The sequence below is a fragment of the Orussus abietinus genome, unplaced genomic scaffold (assembly GCF_000612105.2).
Source record: "Orussus abietinus isolate OABI.00-Male unplaced genomic scaffold, Oabi_2.0 scaffold36, whole genome shotgun sequence".
NCBI classification, from domain to species: Eukaryota; Metazoa; Arthropoda; class Insecta; order Hymenoptera; family Orussidae; genus Orussus; species Orussus abietinus.
Genome location: NW_019394241.1, coordinates 907,358 through 926,762, shown reverse-complemented (window position 1 = coordinate 926,762; position 19,405 = coordinate 907,358). Strand labels below are relative to the sequence as shown.

Here is a 19,405-nt window from a genome sequence, read left to right as displayed (position 1 = left end):
TTAAGGGAGACTGAGAGACGATTACAGCGCCGCCATCCGTTGGCTAACGTACTATTCGTCCAGCATTGAACGTCCGTATCCTTCTGGGCTTCTATAAAGACTTCTGAATTCTTTAACCCAGGGCAGTTTATGTTTTGCTTTCAAAATTGCTCGCCCGAGGGCATGGGGAACGTCGGGGAACGAAAAATGAAAGCCCATCGAGGGAAGCCCGGGTTGTTTTGAGGTCCCTGCCGGGATTTAAATTTCATTGCAGCGTTTTAACTTGTGAATACCTCTCCATTACGGAGACTGCTATCTTTGGTTATACATGGTTAACACTAAACCTACCGACGATTTTTAATACCTCCATTACAAATACCATTTAAAACGGTCAATTTGACCCGCCGGGGGTAGGTTTAGTGTTAAAAGCATTCCCGGGACCTCGTAATAAATACATTACTCGCTGGGGATTGGAACAGCGCGGTGGCGGTATTATTCGAGCCACCTTGAGATTCTATACGAATGGTAAAAGAGCGGAAGTCCTTACTTCCGGTGAACTATAACTTCCCGGGATTAATCTTTCGCTTGCTGACACGAGCTCGACGTTGATTAAGGTGAAGTGAAACACGCCGAGGAACTTGTTCGACGTCGGTAAAAACGGCTTCTCTAGATATCTACGTTGCCGACGTTCGCTTTTATATTGACAATCCTGTCGAATTATATTGAGTATTATACTAAATGGCGTACTCCGTCTGTCGTTTTCGTACAATAATTATAAAAAAATCGAAGTAAAACTCCAGAAATCCTCTGGATTCGTCGTTTCCGAGGCCTTAATTGACTGCAGAGGGACACCCTGCGTCATCTGTGATTTTTTATATCAACCAAATTTTCACTCCGAGACTTCATATTACCATCGTTTCAGCATAGAAGCGCATAAGACACTTTTCTTGCCTTCATCCCGTTCAAATGGGAGTTTATCGATTACCAGAGTGTTCTAAATTTTCGTACAATCGTCCTGACACTTTCGTTTCTCATACAGAGCCTTCAATAATTGGATCTCGATCGAAATATGAGAGCTCGGCGCCATTTTGTTTCTGGTATGGGCTAAGTTAAAAAAGTTGTTTAAAAAATCCATATTTTGGAAATGTCAGGATAATTTCTAGGGGCTCACGAGTCACGTGCAAAAATTTCACAGTTCTATCCAAAACCCTTAAAAAAAAAAATGGGTTTTATTCGAATCGACCGATTTAAGGGGGGTTTCACTCCACCTTAACGAGAGAATTGTAAGTTAAAATCTCCTAAAATAGAAAAAATTAAATAGGATCATTTATATATAGTTTAAATTAATTGAACGTTGCCGTTGTCGAGTTGTGACGTTTTCGTTTGAGTGGCGATTCGTCGGCTGATCCAAGGGGGCGTTATCTCCTTAAACTACAACGCGATTGCACATTGATTTTCCTACTCTTACGCAAAACCTCATTGGAATGTTGACCACGCATAAAATGATTCATATTCCCACCATGATATCGATTATTTAATTTCAGAATACGCTGCGTATATTTTGCTTAGTCTAATAAAAGCCTCGAGGTAACTCGCTCATTGACGTAAAGTTACACTCTCCTATTAAGGTGAAGTGAAAGACACCGAGGGACTTGTTCGACGTCGGTAAGAAAGTTTCCTCTAAATACCTACGTTGCCTACGTATTCATTTGCAAATTGCGGGAATAATCGAAAGTCAACGTTTATTTCCAGTGACGTTCGAAAAGTCGCTTTGACGATTAACGCATCGCTACGACTTCCATCGTCGACGTCGGCCTTTGTTTTTTATTAGTAAATGTCACCTCCACGAAGACCTTGCGAAGAGGACGATTGCCGCCGAGAACGCGATTTCAGGATCAAAGTTTATCATCGGTCAATTCATCTAAGAAAAACATCGACTGATCGTTTAGCGTCACACCAAGAAAACGGAGATTCTCGGTAATTAATGAAATATTGCGAAACACAATAGCGGAATTAATAAACTGAGTCTGGCCATACACGGAAGGACTTTATGTCGGATCTTCTCCGAGATAAAATATCTGTCTCCGTGAGTGGTGATCGCCATTTTTAGTAGCGCATCATGCGATTTTTTTAGTAGCGCGTCATGCCACTGATTAAGAAACAATTATTACTAGATAAAGTTCCGATTGCACGCATTCGAAGCTTCGGAAAGACAAGAACCGCGTGAATTTCGTTTGCGTAACAGGTGCACGAAGATTTATTTGCATCGTCCACGCGAGGACTCCTTTGCCCGATACACAATTTAGACAACCGTGACAGCGTTTGTACTCTTAATCTTTATAGACCAATTAAATGGAGTATACCTTAGCCATATACCAATTAAATGTATTAGCTTAGAAAGCGTCGTCTGCGTAAAAACTGGCGAGAGTAATGCCATTAATTAGCTTTCGACCCAACGGGTATATGTACGTACAGAGAATGTTCATAAATCACGGTGAACAATTTAAGTTCGTACTCACGTGTAATGTCAAATATATGTACGCGATCGATAGGTTTCGCTTAAACTTAGGAAAATCACTGTGCAATTGACAGGAAAAAGTTTCCGACGATCAGTTGGCCCTCGAATCGATTAGTTACTCTTTTTTCTCATTTTTAGCGAGAAATGTTGCAAAACGCGAGGAGTAATTCCGCAACAAGTGAGCGTGTTGTTTTTTTTTTCTCGTTCGTATGATCATAGAGCCAGTGGTGTCAAAAAATGCAAATAAGCCCGGAGAAAATTCCTCGTTTCTATCGAGACATCCTCACTAAATGTCAGAGTAATTCCGCAACAAGTGAGCGTGTTTTTTTTTTTTCGTTCGTATGATCATAGAGCCAGTGGTGTCAAAAAATGCAAATAAACCCGGAGAAAATTCCTCGTTTCAATCGAGACACCCTCACTAAACGTCAGGAGTTACAAAATCGAGGGAAAATGACGTGCAGGTGCATCTCAGTCGAATTGGACGTTGTCATTTACATGTTGATAAGATATCACGTGATTACGGTTAACGCGCTACACGTAACAGGTGCTTCTAACAAGAGTTTCTTATAAATGTGCCCATAATCATGAAAGTGGTCTAAGTCAAAATTAAAACAAAAAAATGAGTTTATCAGTTATTTCACGCCATATTATTTCAAACGAAATTAATTCAATGTAATTTCGAGACAAAAAATATATGACTTAGACTTTCATAATTATGGGCACAAATGACGTCGACAGCGAATTCGCTCAATTTATACAGAATGCCGTAATCCCTTCATGTAGGACCAAATTTTTCGATTTCATGCCGTGTTCAGGAATGTTCGCAATCTTTGCGGGGGAAATTCATTGCGGTAGAATCTTGGAACGACAGCCGAAAAATTGATTTCCCATGTCCGAGTGTTGGGAATAATCCTACCCCGTCTTTTCCTTCGACATTTACAATTTTCGTACGAAACCTCCAGGCGCCATTAAAACAGGATTTTCCATACGATTTCCGATGCGTCAATTGTTGTAACAACCGTGATCGCAGAATCCGTGGAATGCATGCGCTTTTGGATAACAAAATAAACAATTTCAGATCTGGGAAAATCTGACAATTTCCCTTTCGCATTGTTTGCTCCTTAATAAACGAGGCTTAGCGAATTACCGACCGTAACTCCCATTGTTTTTCACTCATCGACCTTTAGAGCGATGCCTTTCAGATTTAAAGCTCCCTTGAACTGCGAAATTTAGATTTAAATTACACCCTCGAAATCGATAGTACTAATTTTTCCTAAACGTATTAATTTTCACAGAAAAAAAAAAAAAAAGAAAAAGTCAAGTGACTTTAAATGAACACCGTTCTCATGTAAGTTCCACTCTACCCTTTGCTTAGACACTCGAATCGTTAACGTAATTAATTAATATTGTTATCCATACATGATAGTTATTCATTGGAATCTCCCTTGAACTGCGAAATTTAGATTTAGATTATACCCTCGAAATCGATAGTACTAATTTTTCCTAAACGTATTAATTTTCACAGAAAAAAAAAAGTCAAGTGACTTTAAATGAACACCGTTCTCATGTAAGTTCCACTCTACCCTTTGCTTAGAAACTCGAATCGTTAACGTAATTAATTAATATTGTTATCCATACATGATATTCATTGGAATCTCCCTTGAACTGGGAAATTTAGATTTAGATTACACCCTCGAAATCGATAGTACTAATTTTTCCTAAACGTATTAATTTTCACAGAAAAAAAAAAAAAAGAAAAGTCAAGTGTCTTTAAATGAACACCGTTCTCATGTAAGTTCCACTCTACCCTTTGCTTAGAAACTCGAATCGTTAACGTAATTAATTAATATTGTTATGCATCCATGACAGTTATTCACTGGAAAGGATAAAACGGATAACAAGTGTAATTAGCATGAGCTTTAAATCGTACTATCGCCCATCGTACTATCTGTAAGCGTCCCTCAAAGTATGAGTAAAAAATGCAATGCGAAGTTTGTCAAATTCCTAATCCTCGGTTATCGAAAGACTGATTAGACGGGGTGCACTGTTATTATAAATCTAGGATCCGGTCTACGTAATTGCAAATCTACGTCGATATTGTTCAGCCAGTGGGGGCGAAAAGTGTCGCATGGGAAGCTTCAAACGAAACAACCTAAAACGAGGCTTCATCTCGTAATGACGGGTGTCCTTATAGCAGTACCATTATATAATTGCTACTTCATTCGCTTTAGTCATTACGCTTAGCGTGTCCGTGTATGTACAATGTCGCTTAACTACGAAATGTTGGTAAGGCGCGCAGTTGATTGTGACACTTTCGGGCGACATCGCATGTGTTTTTAACACAGATCGCCGTGTACCGTTGCACTCCTAGTGTACACCCTAGCAGTGTACATTTCGTTATCACAATAATTGAACACATAATTGAATTAATCTTTATAACGAACGTAGCGCGTCTAAAAGGGCGCATCTAATGGGTACGACGAATTTTTCGCTTGCGCGTCAAAACAAGGAAAAAAAACAAAAAAAACAAACAAGAAAATTAACGAAGCCCATGTAAACTATCTGATTTCTGATTTCATATCTTTTTCTTCTTTTTTTAAAGAGTAGTCATGCGTAGTCTATTTTTCTTTCGCCACTGTTGACTGATTCGGCCGTGATGACTTAGGAAATCGATTACAAAGAACGGGACAGTCAACGAGAAAGTACAAACTGATCTATTTTTATTGTATACCTTAGGTTATATATTTCTTAAGGAAAAGTTTGAAGATATTGCTTTTAGGATTTTCGTCAAAGGTCCCTGAATAACTCTGATGTTCGGTAGGAACCGTGAAATACTTCCTTGCGTTTAATCGAGGTGTAAGAACATTTCGGAAAGCTACATTGTTTGCCGTTTAAATATATTATTCGAAGCCTTTAGTAGCGTTTAACTCTATTAACATTTTAGCGACGAGACATGTTAAATGGCATTTGAAATAAATTTTACTTCAAGCGCCTTATCGATAAAGGGTTAAGGGCTTCGCTTCCCCTTTTAGGAAATCCTGCTTTTTCTTTACATAATTTATTAATTCAGAAATTAATCGGAAAATCCCGTCGCCTTCTCTAAATATTCTTAACAGTATTCCGGCAGAATTCATATTTTTTTTAGAGATGCCGAATGCAATATACTTTTTAAGAGTACCATTTACAGGGACGAAAGTAAGTTCTCCGAGAAATTACATCGCGATTCAAGCAAATATCGTGGTTTGTTCAATGTCTTTGATAATGTTCCATTGTTCAGAGTTATCCTGGGAACATGAGAAAATCTTTCGACAAATGAGGCGAAGATATTTCCCTAAAGAAATATCACATCACCGGAGATGTTATTACATGCAATCACATGCCAACGATAGAGTGCCTTCGATCAAATTATTCTCTTTATTAGAAATACGTATGAATTTCGATTTACGTGGAAGCTTGAGTTGCTACTCCGACTAAAAAGAAACCCTCCGATAAAAAATACGCGATCGTAATATATGTATTGCACTCAGCCTCTATCCCATTGTCCAACAGATGCTCTTTATATAATACACGATTTACTGTATTTGCGGTGTAATGTTACATTCGGTACAAGTACGATACATCGTCGCAACTTGTTCCCCCTCGTGATACAATAACTCGAAAATTGTCAACGTCCACACCTATCATGTATGGGATGCGATATGAATGTCTCCACAGCAATGTTGCATATTAATTACCGCGATAAGTAGACTATACGTATACAATCTTAACGCGGTGAGAGATTTAACGCGCAACGAAAATAAGAGTCTCTATGTACAATCAATTACAGGAAAGTTACGTTATCATAAGCGGCGAGTTCCTCATAACACGGAAGAAAGTTTAAACCCTCGTCGACGAGTTAGATTTTCATTTAAGATTTAGTGATAAGCTTTTGATAAAGGAGAGGAAGCGTCCGACCAACGAATCGACGCCCATTCTAAGTGCCATCGGCGGCATGACTGCGAATCATTTTCACCTGCAATTAAGGGTGTAACAAGAATGAAAATCACCTTGCCTTGCATGTACCATATCGAGCCGTTATCACATTGATTAAAACGAATGCGAGTTAGCCGTCGTATTCGTCGAATCAACCACTGGATATATTGCAACCTTAGGAAACTGTCACAATCACCTGGCATTCAATCCAATGTTTAATTATTACTGATATATATATGTAACAAAGACATCTTATATATATATATATTATACACATAAATATATATAATATATATATATCAAGATGCAGGAAACGAGGGAAAGAAGAGTCACAGTATGGTTTGAGAGCACGATCTCGGAATGTGTATTGGATAAAAGCGTAATCGGCGTTCGGAGGGAAAATAAAAAAAAAATAAAAAAGAATCAAAAGTTTCACTCGTTAGGACAAACCATTGTCGGTTTAGGAAATCGGAGCTTCTTTGGAAGACTATTACGATATAGCCATCGCATCTGTACCTAGACCCTTAAGGAGCTATACCACTGTGGACGTCGAAAAGATTATACATTGTTGACAATTTTTTTTCCCAAAAAGTACTGCATATAATGGCACAAATTTTATTTTTCTCCATGATAGGCCCGATATAGGGGAATACAGGATAATTTTCTTTTTGGAAAAAAATACATATTTATTACTTTGTTATAAATGTAGAGTGGTACAAAAATTGTTGGTGGCGCAGGTGATCGAAGCCCTCCTGGTGACCTGAAACAAGAAATTCAAAAAGATTCTTAAGCCGTCACTACCGCCCGTACCTCAATAATTAATTTATATCATAAACTAACAAAATGACCGTATCTTGGAAGCGTTAAAAAGAATACCTTTTTTGCGCTATAATTGAGGCAAAAGTATGAGTTAAAATTATCATTTTACCATAATCGAGGTACGGGCGGCCTCACAGATTAAGAATCTTTTTTCATTTTTTGTTTCAGATCACTAGGAGGGCTTCGATCACCTGCGCCAGCAACAATTCTTTTTTCACTAGTCTACGATTGTAATAATAAATAAATAAATATGTATTTTTCACCAAGAAGAAAAATCTTGTATTCTCCTACGTTAGACCTTTCACGGAGAAAAAAAAAGTTCGTGCCATTACATGTAGTATATTTTGAGGAAAAAAAAAGAAATTGTCAAAAACTTGTAATTTTTCCGACGTTAACAGTGATATAGCCCTTTAACGAGGCATCGTAACGAACGTTAGAACGGAAAACATGTAAAAGCAGTACAATAAAAGTATACATGGCATTTCATAGGCAGACCAAATCAGTGATAATAGCGATAGATCAATCGAAATACTCAATAGAAAAGCGAAGTACGCTGCAGTTGCAACGGTCATTTATCTTCGTCGAATGGAAATCACCTTCGGCTGATAAGCGATGGGTACGTTTTGCGTTGTCGTTAGAACGAGGATCTCGGCCTCGAGATAAAATCCGATAACACGATTGAAGAGTAGAAAAATGAACTAGTAAAATCATTTGGATCCTGGATAATAATCGGGATGTCTACGATACACATTTTTCATTTCGGATATATTAATACATCAACGAGGTCAAATGATTTTAACGTTTATTTTTCGTACCGGCGTCCCTCTCGGATCTGTACAGAAGTCCCGAGGAGGAGCAATGTGTACCGTCTAAGTGGCCATTACGTGGCCAAGAACCTTTGGACGCGACTAATCTCTTAAGTTAACCTCGGCCAGCTAGAAAAACAACCCGCGGTGACCTAAACGGCAGTCACCGATGTTTTTGCATGGCTCTCCTAACTTCCCCAGGGCGCTGTGCCTCGAAGGAGAGATAAAGGAATCTCTCCTCGCTCGTCCTAGGTCGCATCCTAACGTATATAACGTATATATAACGTATATATAACAGATATTCAGCGTCCAGAGGAACGTATAGTCTTCGCAAAACGAGGGGGCTACCCTACGTTCCCATCCAATACGCATTCCCGACAGACCTTTTCGACTTACATCCATGCGCGACAAGCCGGCCCGTATTTGATTATGCTAAAAAATAGCAACGCCGCGGGCCTCGTCAGCTCGTATATGCGCAGATCAACGACAGACATACAATATTATATTAACGATTAAGATTAAAGACTATTAGGGGGGAAGGATGTGGAGCTATTACTGTGGGCCAGACTTAACATCGAGCCGCTGAGGCTCTCGTCATCCGGATAAGACTCTTTCGATCCCTCGGCTATCGCCAGTGCACTGAAACAGGACGAAGATATCTTTATATAATCATGGTTCGCTCCACGGAAAGGATTCGTAATTGACTAAGAGGATATGAGAGTCAGCCTATATCGACGATGTATCGACGCAGGAGGACTCTATTTTGAAACCTTTTAAGGGGATGTGAAAGTGGCATCCGAAAGCTCAATCGTTCATAAGGCTTTTCATAGAACTGGGTGTCTCAAATCGTTTCATAGTTTAAAACGTGAATATGGAGACCCTAAGGTAGGTTCTGAAACTAATGAAATTTCATTTTTTATCCTACATTTATTTACTTATCATGGACTGGAACCAACATGGCGTGGGTCGTGCACGTTTTCGATGTTTTACGCTTCTTGGAGGAAGAAAATCGAGAATGGAGAGTTTCAGGACATAGCTCGAACAATTTAGAATAACGTAGAAATGGAATATTAAAGAGTCAGATGGGAAAATATGGAAAATACTTTCACCAACGATTATAAGAGAAAGCTGGCTTGTCCTGCGGCTAAGACGTGTTTTTAGAGTAAAAATTTAGTTGTAGCTAAACGTCACAGATGGCGACGTCGGTTCGTCAAAATATAAAGATTCGTGAATTCATGGGATTTCGGCAGTTTTACGTCGATCTTTTAATCATTACTTTACCGAAATGACATATAGAACCCTTCAGTTCGTATAATTCTCAACGTAGACAGTAAAAGACTTAAAAATAAATATAAATGTCGGTAAAGGGACGCGCCAGTTTATGTCACCATTTGAGTATTCAAAACGGCATTCCCACCAAAAAGGGTATAGATAAATTTTAATTTATCGACGTCGATTAAATTTCTTAGCGCCTTTCATATCCTCTTAAAGATTGAATTTTAAAAGAAGGAAGAGAGTACGATAAATGAGGACTAACGTTTCTACGAACAAAAATTGCCACACTAATGAGTATTTAGGATAATGCAAATATATTTAAAGATTACCTATTTTATAGATTATAATTAGATTGAGCTCCTTTTTTTTTCTGGGCAATTAAAATTAACAGACATAGGCCGGATAGCAAAAGATTTGTTTATAAAATGTGCGCTGCCAAAATGTGGTCCGTCCCTACCGTGGATATAGAAAAGCTCATTTAACTTTCTCTCTGTGTGTATGAAACTGTAAAAGCGTACTCTGTTCTTAGCAATGGAATGCAAGTGAAGGGCGAAATCAAAGCGGTGAAACGATCCTTGCTGGCATGTAATGGATGACTTGCACACAAATACAAAGGAGCAAGTCTTACGGGTAGTTTGCATTCCAATTGCAGGGCTATTTTGTATGCACGGCCTTGAGTAAACTCGAAGGTCACAAAATATATTACGAAGAAAAGTACGTGCTGCGATTTATTCTTTGTAAGTACCAACAGCGTAGGTATTCCGAAGCTTCATATAAATATTTATCATTCGTTGATCCCTGACCCTTACTTTTATTACTACATTTATTACATTTGCACGAAAATTAAAGCACTATTATATATTTCTATTACTCTCATTATTTCAGAGGTTTAACTCGTTTAGTTGTGTGAATCGTTATAATATTTATTCAGGGAGATCAACAATTTTAGATAAAGGTATCGCACTTTAGTCATCCATTTTGAATTAAGTCTTTAGTTCAAGATGCTTCGATTTGTTTTACTTCCACTATTATTGAATAAAATCTTATTTTCTGTATTAAAATGTAAGTATCTTGGATTACATTGGTCATCCTTTTGCAATGAAGAAGTACAACATTAAATTTGTACAAAATTGCATATAAATGAACGACCAGTATATCCTTTTTTTATGATTTTAGAATTTTCGAGTACTAGATGACTAAACGAATTGATTTTGGAATAAAAAAATTTTCTTGATAATTACAGCCTCGAAACGCGTTGAATCAGATAAAATGTTTGTACCTCATTTTTATAAAATTAAAAAATTTCAACTTTATCGTTGAAGGTATTTTCGTTAATCTTGACATAAGTGGTTTTAATGTTAGCGTAAAATATGGCGAAACAGAAATTTGTTGCAATGATCTTAAACTAATTTTACACATGCCGGATAAGATCGTCCTGCAGCGAATATCCGATTTTGCTTTTTAAAGCGTAGCTTTCGCACGTCTCTGACTTTTACCCGGTTTTATTGTTCACTATGTGCGCCAAATTCAGTTCGTACCAATGATTTGTGTTGTTTGCACCCCGACACGTTAAGGTGAAGTGAAACCCCCCTCAAGTCAGTCGATTCGAATAAAACACTTTTTTTTTAAGGGTATTGGATCGAACCGTCCGAAACTTTGACACATGAAAAAGTGTCTTATGCGCTTCAGCATTAAAACGAAGGTAACACGAGGTCCCGAAGAGAAAGTTTAGTTGAAACTAAAATCACAGATGGCGTATGGGGCACTCTGCAGTCATTTAGGGTATCAAAAGCCATGAATCCAGGAGATTTCCGGAGTTTTACTTCGATTTCTCTATAATTATTGTACGGAAACGACATATGGAGTACGCCATTTAGTTCAATACCCAATATAATTCGACACGACTATCGATATAAATATGAGCGTCGGCAACGTAGGTATTTAGAAGAATCTTTTTCACCGACCTCGATAAAATTTCTCGACGTGTTTCACTTCATCTTAAAACGTCGGATATCCGACGTTTGGTCTCGAGGTTTGTCCGGCAAGCCATCCGTCGTGTATCCGACGTCCGTCTGCCGGACATACGTGTGAATGCTGCAATGCTGTCCCATGCACATAGTAATCGGATATCCGATGCCGGACGGTTTTGCTCGGCACGTGTAAAACGAGGCTAATACGGCATAAAGCCAAACGGTTTAATGGTTGATACCTATAAGAAACGTAAAGTGACTTACCTAAACCCAATTCTTGCGCTCTCCTCGTCGAATTGTTGCAATTCGCGTTCTTGCCTTTCGTGTAACAGACGAATTCGTTCACTACGTTCCTGCAGAAACTCCTGCGTTTCGTGTTCCATCTTTTGTTCTAACAATGACTTCCTCACCGACACGCGATCCTCCAACTCACGTCTCTCGCGATTACGTTGAGCCTCGGCCTGCATTTTATTCTTCGACTGGTACGCCATAAGGATCTCTAATTCATAATTTAATCTCTCCTACGAGCAAGTAAAATTAAAGACCTAGTGTCATTATACACGCATGGGAGAATTAACGTAATCTGTGTTACCGGGATTAGCCGTCTACGAACCTTGAGATGATGGCATTCCACTTCTTGCGACTCGTCGAGCCGAATACTCTGCTTCTGCAGCATTTCTGCAATGCTTTGCTCGTACTGGTCTCCCAGAAGAGCAAGCTTCCGCCTTTGTTCCTCCTTCAACTTCTTAATTACTGCCTTTTGCTCGTCCTTAGGAGTAGTTTGTAATATTTGAGCTTTCAGTGCTTTATACTGACGCGTTTGTATTTTACACGTCTCCCTGAATTGTTTGCGTATTTGCATTTCCTTTTGCTGAGGAAGGAAAAACATGCATTTATAGAGTAGAGCAATGATCACAGCGTTACTACACGTACATATAAATTAAATTTTAGTTCCGCAGTTTGATCAGCAATTGCATGCGACCGTAGAGGGAATTTTTGTTACATTGGATTACCTTAAGGCTTTTCGGTTGTTGCTTAAGTTCAAGGGCATGCTTCTTGCGTAAATCTCGTTCAGCTCGTTGCATGTAATCCTGTTGATTACAAAGCTCCGTTGCGTGTTGCCGATGAACTTGTTCCTCCCGAAGAGCATGGACCGCTCTCTGTTGTCGGTACTCTAGTTCTTGAGTCTTTTCGTGTTGTCGCAACAGCATCGCATGCGCTTGTTCTAACTGCTGCTGCCTCTTATTCAGTTCCTAAATTTTCAGATAACATTCACAACTGAATAGATTTATCATAAAAGGACATATTAAGTAAGTGAATATCGTTATTTAGCGGCGCGATTTTCCTTCACAGCACTTCACCTTAATTTTCGTACAAATTGTAATTTATATTACGAAGTGAAGGTTTCTTTTTTTATTACGTTCGAAAAACTATATATTTGTGGATTAACCTTTGATGCATTTATTAAAATGAATTTGTACGAGATAGATCGTTAAGGTACGACAAATAACGACTGTCGGGGGATGGATCCAATGCAATTGATATTGTATCATTGAGAAATATACAAAAGGACTGGTTAAGAGAAACGTTTGAAATTTCATAAATTACTCTCACCTCTCGTAACAGCTCTTGTTCGAGACTGTGGAAGATGAGCAATTTTTTTCTGCGGAACTTGCGGATCTCGAGGTCTAAGTATTCACGTTGGCCTCTTGCCAGTCGTTGCTCCTCTTGGGCCTCCATCTGACGCAGATTGTCCTTCTGACTTTGAAGGGTTGCGTCCCGCTGGCGTTTTGGCGTTACTTCATCTTGCGATAACTCCTTCTTCCATCTTTCTTTATATGCCTGTTGTGAGGAATAAGACGTTAATTTGTCGTTTCTAGTTAAACGTAGCGATTACATAAAGGGATAACTTTAATAGAAATAAAAAATATAGTTGAGAAACGTACTTTTATTCTCATAAATTTATTTTACCTTGTACTCGCGTTTCTGCTGTGCCTCGAGAGCCTTGCGATCAGCCTCTTGCCTGTTCGTGATCTCTTTATGGAGTTTCTTCTCCGCATTTTGATTTTGCTTCAGTTTACGCTCCATCTCCTGATTGTGTCTGAGCTGCAATTTCTCCAGTTCTTTGCTAAACTGTTGCAGCAGAGTATCATATTCCTTATCCAAAAGCTGTTTATGGGATTCCACTTCCATTTTGCAACGTTCCTCCAGCTTGACCTGAATAAGAAAAATTCAGAATCCAATGTTAACACGTATCCTTTTAATTCGAGATTTAAAAGAAAAATACGTAATACTAGTTCGTAGCTCAGATAAAAATGCGTAAATAACATTGAACATTACCAAGGCTCCTTGATGTTCTCGTCTCATCCTCTTGTAGCCGCTCATCTGTTCGTGCATTTCTTCCTGCATGTGTTCCTTCTGTTGTTTGGTCACGATTGACGTAGTTCTAATCGTCGCAAAGTTATTGGCACCGTGTTCGAGGAGATTGGCAGTGACACCAGCCGATATTTTGTGTCGATTCCTGATCGATCCCGTGGAGTAATCGTTCGAGTCGGCATTCGGCAGTGGCAGGCTGTTGGTGGAGGAACTTTGTGAGCTTGCCGAGACACCCATGGAATGAATTGAATGCTCGGAAGTAATGGAATTGCTCTTGCTGCTGTCCCCACCCGTTTGCTCGTCCGGCGTATCTAAAAGGGATCGTTCGAAACCAATGTTATTATTTCGCACTCCCTCTATCATTGGACTTATAAGTCAATACGTCACGTTATCGACAGCCAAAACTTACCGTCGGCATCTCCAACGGTACTTTCGGTCTCACAGGAGTCTATCATTAAAATCTTCTTCATCTTCCGATAATTTAGATTATCTAAATCCCTAACGGCACCTTTCGTCCTTTGGATCAAGTCAATTAAGACATTCGGCGAGCGCGTCCTGGTTACGAATTGATGCTGTAAACATTTAAATGTCAGCGGTCTGCCACTAGCAATTCTATGTCAGGAAACAATACCGTAACAAAGATGCTCGTATAAAATATTCACCATTAATAATTTTCCCGACGTCGGTCTTTCGTTTGGACTCTTAGTAAGGCAAACTTCGACAAAATGGCGAAATACATCCGACCACTCTGGAGAGTTCAATATCGGCGTGTCGTTCTGGGCAATGTGGTACAAAGCGCTCATGGCGTTCATGTTGAAGTAAGGCGGCTTCCTCTCCGCTACAGGAAGTATAGATTCTTATCACTTCCGAGGACTTATAACGTACAGTGGAATAATAAGAATAATAAAATAACAAGATAACAATTCAGGGAACTATGCAAATCTGTACTTTAGGGAAATTATTTTGGATGATTTGATTTTATATATTATGGATTGCAGTTCTCAGTTATCGTTTACCTAATTCGATGCAAGTAATTCCTAATGACCACACGTCCACTTTGCCATCGTACTGTCCTTCGTCCATGGCCAATATGACTTCAGGGGCCATCCAGTACGGAGTTCCAACGAAACTGTTAGCTGGGCATTTGATACTAGCGGAACCAAAATCAGCCAGCTTGACCGTACCATTTTCGGTTAGTAGAATGTTTCCTGCTTTTATGTCTCTGTGAATTCTGCCTAGAGAGTGAAGGTAGTGCAAGCCATGTAAAACGCCTTCGCAGACTGCTGCTATTTCATCCTCCTTCAACGGTCGTTTGTGAACTTCTATTATATCTGACGCAGAGCCAAGGCAATACTCCATCACTAACTGCAACGTAATGCAAATATGATTTAAATATTCGAGTAGCTTATTGTCATAGTAATGCATTCATAAGAATGAATTTACTACAAAGGAGATTTGTTTTCACATTTTTTTGAGTTACACAGAACAAAGCTCTTGCAGTCTTAAAATCTCAATAAAATTAGCGGTAAAATCAATAAGAAACGGTTATAAAAACTATGCCGGAATAAAAATGAAGTTTAGAAATAAGGTATTATATATTAAATCAATCATTTATAGAAATGGTACGTAAATAGGATTTTTAGTACGTTACTAATTTACATTACCATTTTACATTACTTAAAAGCCAATGCAGATTTGATTGTTTATGCTTAAGTCAGAATTAGGCACCGCATTTATGTTAAACTAATTGCAATTACAGGGTAAAGTTTTTCTATTTTAAAGGTGGGTCACGACACGTACATGGATACAGGTAATTATATGGATGCATTATTTGCTACATGTTATTAGAAAAAACTGAGCTCTCATCCAAACGACTTACCCAGGCAGTGTGGTCCCTGAGATAACATCCTTTATACTCAATCGTATTAGGATGGTTGAGTTGCCTGAGGAAACGAATCTCTTTAAGAATATCTTGCCATTTCTCGACGGTTTGTTTCCCCAGGTAGGACATCTTCTTGATGGCAACGATTTCTTTGGTGACGAGACACCGAGCATAATACACAGCTCCAAAACTCCCATGGCCGATTTCCCGGAGGTCCTCGAATATCTTCTCCGGATCATTTTGCTCAAATAGCTCGGCGATTTCTGGGTCCTTGAGACTACCCGGTCTTGGAATAGCCGGCATAGTAGAGCAATTACCCTTTGAATGGCCGAAGCCTCTATCGCGCTCTACACCCTCCACTCTTCTTCGGTTTTCCTTGTCCAGGTCGGCCAACCTCGGCGTATCCTCTGTCAGTCCGTTGCCAAAGCCATACTTCTAGCTATCTGGAAGGTACCTTTCATAAGTTTCGTACATCGCACTCCAGACACCGTAATACATTTATCGATCGCCGTTCACCAAAGTCTGGCAACGAGTTTACACGTTTCGTAAGAATGCAAATCGAAAATGAACATACGCAAGGCTCAAACGTTCGTCCAATGAAAGCGTTGGCGCAAACCTTGTCTCGGCATAGCTTTAGTCTATCCCTCGAGAAATCAAGTCATGGTTTTACTCGCATCTAGGGGATCATCGGCTTATAAGACCACTAGGAGGAGGTATCAGTTTTTCAGCAGGGGAAACTCTAGGTGCCCGGACTCGAGAGGATACCCTCTCGGAGAGATAAACGCCCTCGCGGGTGCATCCAACCGCGCGTTGTTAGGTGTCGCTCACGTCATTCTCGGGAACGTGACACATATCCTGAGAGTGGCGAGAAAAGGCTCGGCACGTCGAGGAGGCGGAGGCAGTAGACGCGAGCTCGGCTCGGGCGGCTCGGGCGACGAGGGCGCGGGTCGCCCTCTCTTCGGGGACCTAGGCTGTCGGGAGGGTCGGACGAGGTCGCGGAGGCGAGAAATTCGGAGGACGGAAACGCGGGCGTAAGGAGGGTTGGGTCTCGAGGAAAGTGGGGCCGCGACGGGCCGCCGCCGAACGCGAGAAACTCGCCCGCTCCGAGGCGGCGGCCCCCTACCCGACGCGGTTTACCGTTTCCGGATCCGGACGTCCAGCGGGGAGCAGCCCGCGGTCGGGGCGGTCGCCGAGCACGCGGGGCGGGGAGAAAGAATAATATTCACCTCCAAAATGGCGAGGGTGCACAGAGGCATGCGCGCGACTCTCCGAGCACTCCTCAGAGAACGTTCTTCCTGCTGCCGAGTGTGGCCGATTCCGCGGGCATATATTACGGCCCGTTGGTTTCCCGATCTCGGCTCCCGTGTCCCGGTCACCGCTGCGCCTCGGTACGTGTCACTCGCGCACGCACCCACGCACACACCCGCGCACGAAACCGCGACGAGCCGCGCGGACGATGCAACGATACAGCACCCCGGACCAGGCCGAACACATACGGGAATTCGCTAAGTTTTGACGCCTTTTCGCCCTCGCGAGTACCGAGCGAGAGGCGAGCCGTGCATCGATACGGACGTGGCGTCGCTTCGCGGCCAGTTGTCGAACTCGATACTTGGCCCAGCCCAAACTTCGCGGTCGGTAAATGTCGATCGGTCGGTTATCGACGTGGGACTCGAGGAAGCGGTCGGTTAAATCGAGAGTGGCGAGTCCGTGAGGGCGGCTGTAGATTTTTCAGTTTAACGTTCTTTTGTCATTATCCAGAACATCTTTTCTAAATAGCTACGTTGCCGACTTTCATTTCTATATCGACAGCTGTGTCGAATTATATTCAGTATTGTACTAAATGGCGTCGTTTTCGTACAATGATCATAAAGATATCAAAATAAAACTCCAGCAATCCTCCGGATTCATGCTTTCTGAGGTCCTAATCGACTGCAGAGGGACACTGTGCGCTATCTGTGATTTTTCTGCCAACTAAATTTTCACCCCGAGACCTCATGTTATCATCGTTTTAGCACAGCAGTGCATAAGACACCTTTTTTGCTTTTATGTCGTTCAAATTCGAATTTCTCGATAATGAGAGTACAATTGTTGTGACACTTTCGTTTCTTATATTACGAGTCGTGTGTCAAAGTTTCAGCCAGTTCGGTGTAACAGACTTTAAAAAAAGTGTCTTATTCGATTTGAGAGGGGTTTCACTTAACCTTAGGTATTGTATTTAAGAATTTATTTAAGATTACGAATTACGATAATAAACTGGAATCTTACCTATTTCTTATCCTCAGTGTTCAGAATATCCTTTCGTAATTGGGTAAAAATATATAATGCGATTTTCCATGCAGGATTCGTACTTCAGTAGTCTTACACTTTACTCTTGAATTGCGGGCTGCGGATTGATATAATGCTGGAATTCGAACAGGAATTATTTTCCAACGAAATTATGATTAAGGTGGATAATTACAACTGGTTTTACTAGTTACCCGAATCTTGCGTGCGATTAGCATTCGAACACCTGTTTCGCGAGTGGCGAACCGATCGTGGTTAGCGTATCCGCATGAATAAACGAAGAAATAGCAGAGATGACTGGACTCGTAGTTATCATTACTCATAGACTTTCTACAGACTTAGACCCTAGCTTGCACCGTGGAGAAAACAAACACTAGCGTTTTTTCCTGGTGGAACGGTACACGAGGTAAAGCATTTCATATTCAATCGATCGCAGAAAATGCTTTGCGCCGTAAAACTCTCCACTGCGCGAACTTGCGCATTTTCAATCATAAAATGATAAAAGAATCTAATTTGAATTTTTCTTCATGAATATTGATGTTCAATTTCCTTTTTTATCTCAGCAATTCTAGAGTACGTGTGTAAAGTACAATTATAATTCTGGATTTCCGTATTAAGGTGAAGTGAAACATGTCGAGGAACTTGATCGACGTCGGTAAAAAAAGGTTCTTCTAAATGCCTACGTTTCGATCGTTCATTTTTATATTGACAGCTGTGTTGAGTTATGTTGAGTATTGTACGAAATGGAGTATTCCATCTGCCGTTTTCGTACAATAGTTATAAGGAAATCGGAGTAAAACTCCGGAAATCTCCTGGATTCATGGTTTTTGATACCCTAATTGACTGCAGAGTGCCTCCCTGCGCCATCTGTGATTTTAGTTTCAACTATATTTTCTCTTCGAGACCTCGTGTTACCTTCGTTTTAGCGCAGAAGCGCATAAGGCACTTTTTTTGCTTTCATTCCGTTCAAATGCGAGTTTCCCGATCACTAGAGTGTTTTAAATTGTTGCACAATTGTCCTGACACCTTTGTTTCTCATATCAGTGCTTTCAATACTTATATATCGAAATATAAGAGCGCGACGCCAATTTGGTTCTGGTCCCTTAAAAATCCCGGTAAAACCCTTAAAAAAAAGTGTTTTATTCGAATAGACTAACTTGAGGGGGTTTCACTTCACCTTAAAATGATATAAAAGTGTGATATACCCATACCAAAAAGTGAAAAGATTTATAAAATTTACTCCAAACTGTGTGCACGAAATTATCTAAAACTTTAACACGTGATTATGGAGGCCCATGAAATCTCATTTTTCCTGTATGCTTCACCATTCGCTTAAAAATATATGCCGAGCCAGTTCATGTGAATGGTCTCGCATTTTCACCACCAAAACCGTTCCGTAATACCACGAGCTACTCATTTTTCACATTTTCGCCCAATTTGGTTGACGTAATAAACCCCCTGAGACCGGCATGCCTTACAGTAGTACCCTACAGCACCTATCAGAAATTCGTGGCATCTTGCAGCA

At 40.3% G+C, this 19,405-nt stretch overlaps 1 protein-coding gene and 1 long non-coding RNA gene across 6 annotated transcripts; one reads left to right on the top strand and one right to left on the bottom strand.

Annotated features, from left to right (window-relative positions):
• Positions 1-615: 615 nt before the first annotated feature.
• On the top strand, positions 616-4,032 carry LOC105703876. Of its 2 annotated transcripts, none has more exons than XR_002762187.1 (2): positions 616-630; positions 1,732-4,032. It is a non-coding gene; the product is annotated as an uncharacterized LOC105703876 (long non-coding RNA). The 2 variants fall into 2 exon arrangements; XR_001104404.1 differs by lacking the exon at positions 616-630 and adding an exon at positions 1,078-1,644.
• Positions 4,033-8,073: 4,041 nt separating this feature from the next.
• LOC105703875 (serine/threonine-protein kinase Tao) lies at positions 8,074-17,104 on the bottom strand. Of its 4 annotated transcripts, none has more exons than XM_023432363.1 (13): positions 16,824-17,104; positions 15,595-16,040; positions 14,732-15,080; positions 14,378-14,553; positions 14,125-14,287; positions 13,680-14,026; positions 13,311-13,556; positions 12,954-13,181; positions 12,353-12,592; positions 11,953-12,210; positions 11,604-11,860; positions 11,334-11,539; positions 8,647-8,733 (listed from the first exon to the last, which is right to left on the bottom strand). In XM_023432363.1, exons 2-12 carry the CDS (start codon positions 15,898-15,900, stop codon positions 11,368-11,370), a joined length of 2,742 nt encoding a protein of 913 aa, XP_023288131.1. In that variant the 5' UTR covers positions 15,901-16,040; positions 16,824-17,104; the 3' UTR covers positions 8,647-8,733; positions 11,334-11,367. The 4 variants fall into 4 exon arrangements, with proteins under 4 accessions (XP_012288036.1, XP_023288131.1, XP_023288135.1 ...); XM_023432367.1 differs by lacking the exon at positions 16,824-17,104 and adding an exon at positions 16,426-16,791; XM_023432365.1 differs by lacking the exon at positions 16,824-17,104 and adding an exon at positions 16,172-16,399.
• Between the last annotated feature and the right edge of the window lie 2,301 nt (positions 17,105-19,405).

Excerpts from the sequence above, each read along its gene's own strand:
- LOC105703875 (XM_023432363.1), bottom strand. The coding sequence starts at position 15,900 with ATGCCGGCTATTCCAAGACCGGGTAGTCTCAAGGACCCAGAAATCGCC. Across the intron at positions 14,288-14,377 it reads CGTCGGGAAAATTATTAATG|CATCAATTCGTAACCAGGAC; the intron begins GTGAATATTTTA and ends AAATGTTTACAG. Across the intron at positions 13,182-13,310 it reads AGCAGAAACGCGAGTACAAG|GCATATAAAGAAAGATGGAA; the intron begins GTAAAATAAATT and ends TCCTCACAACAG.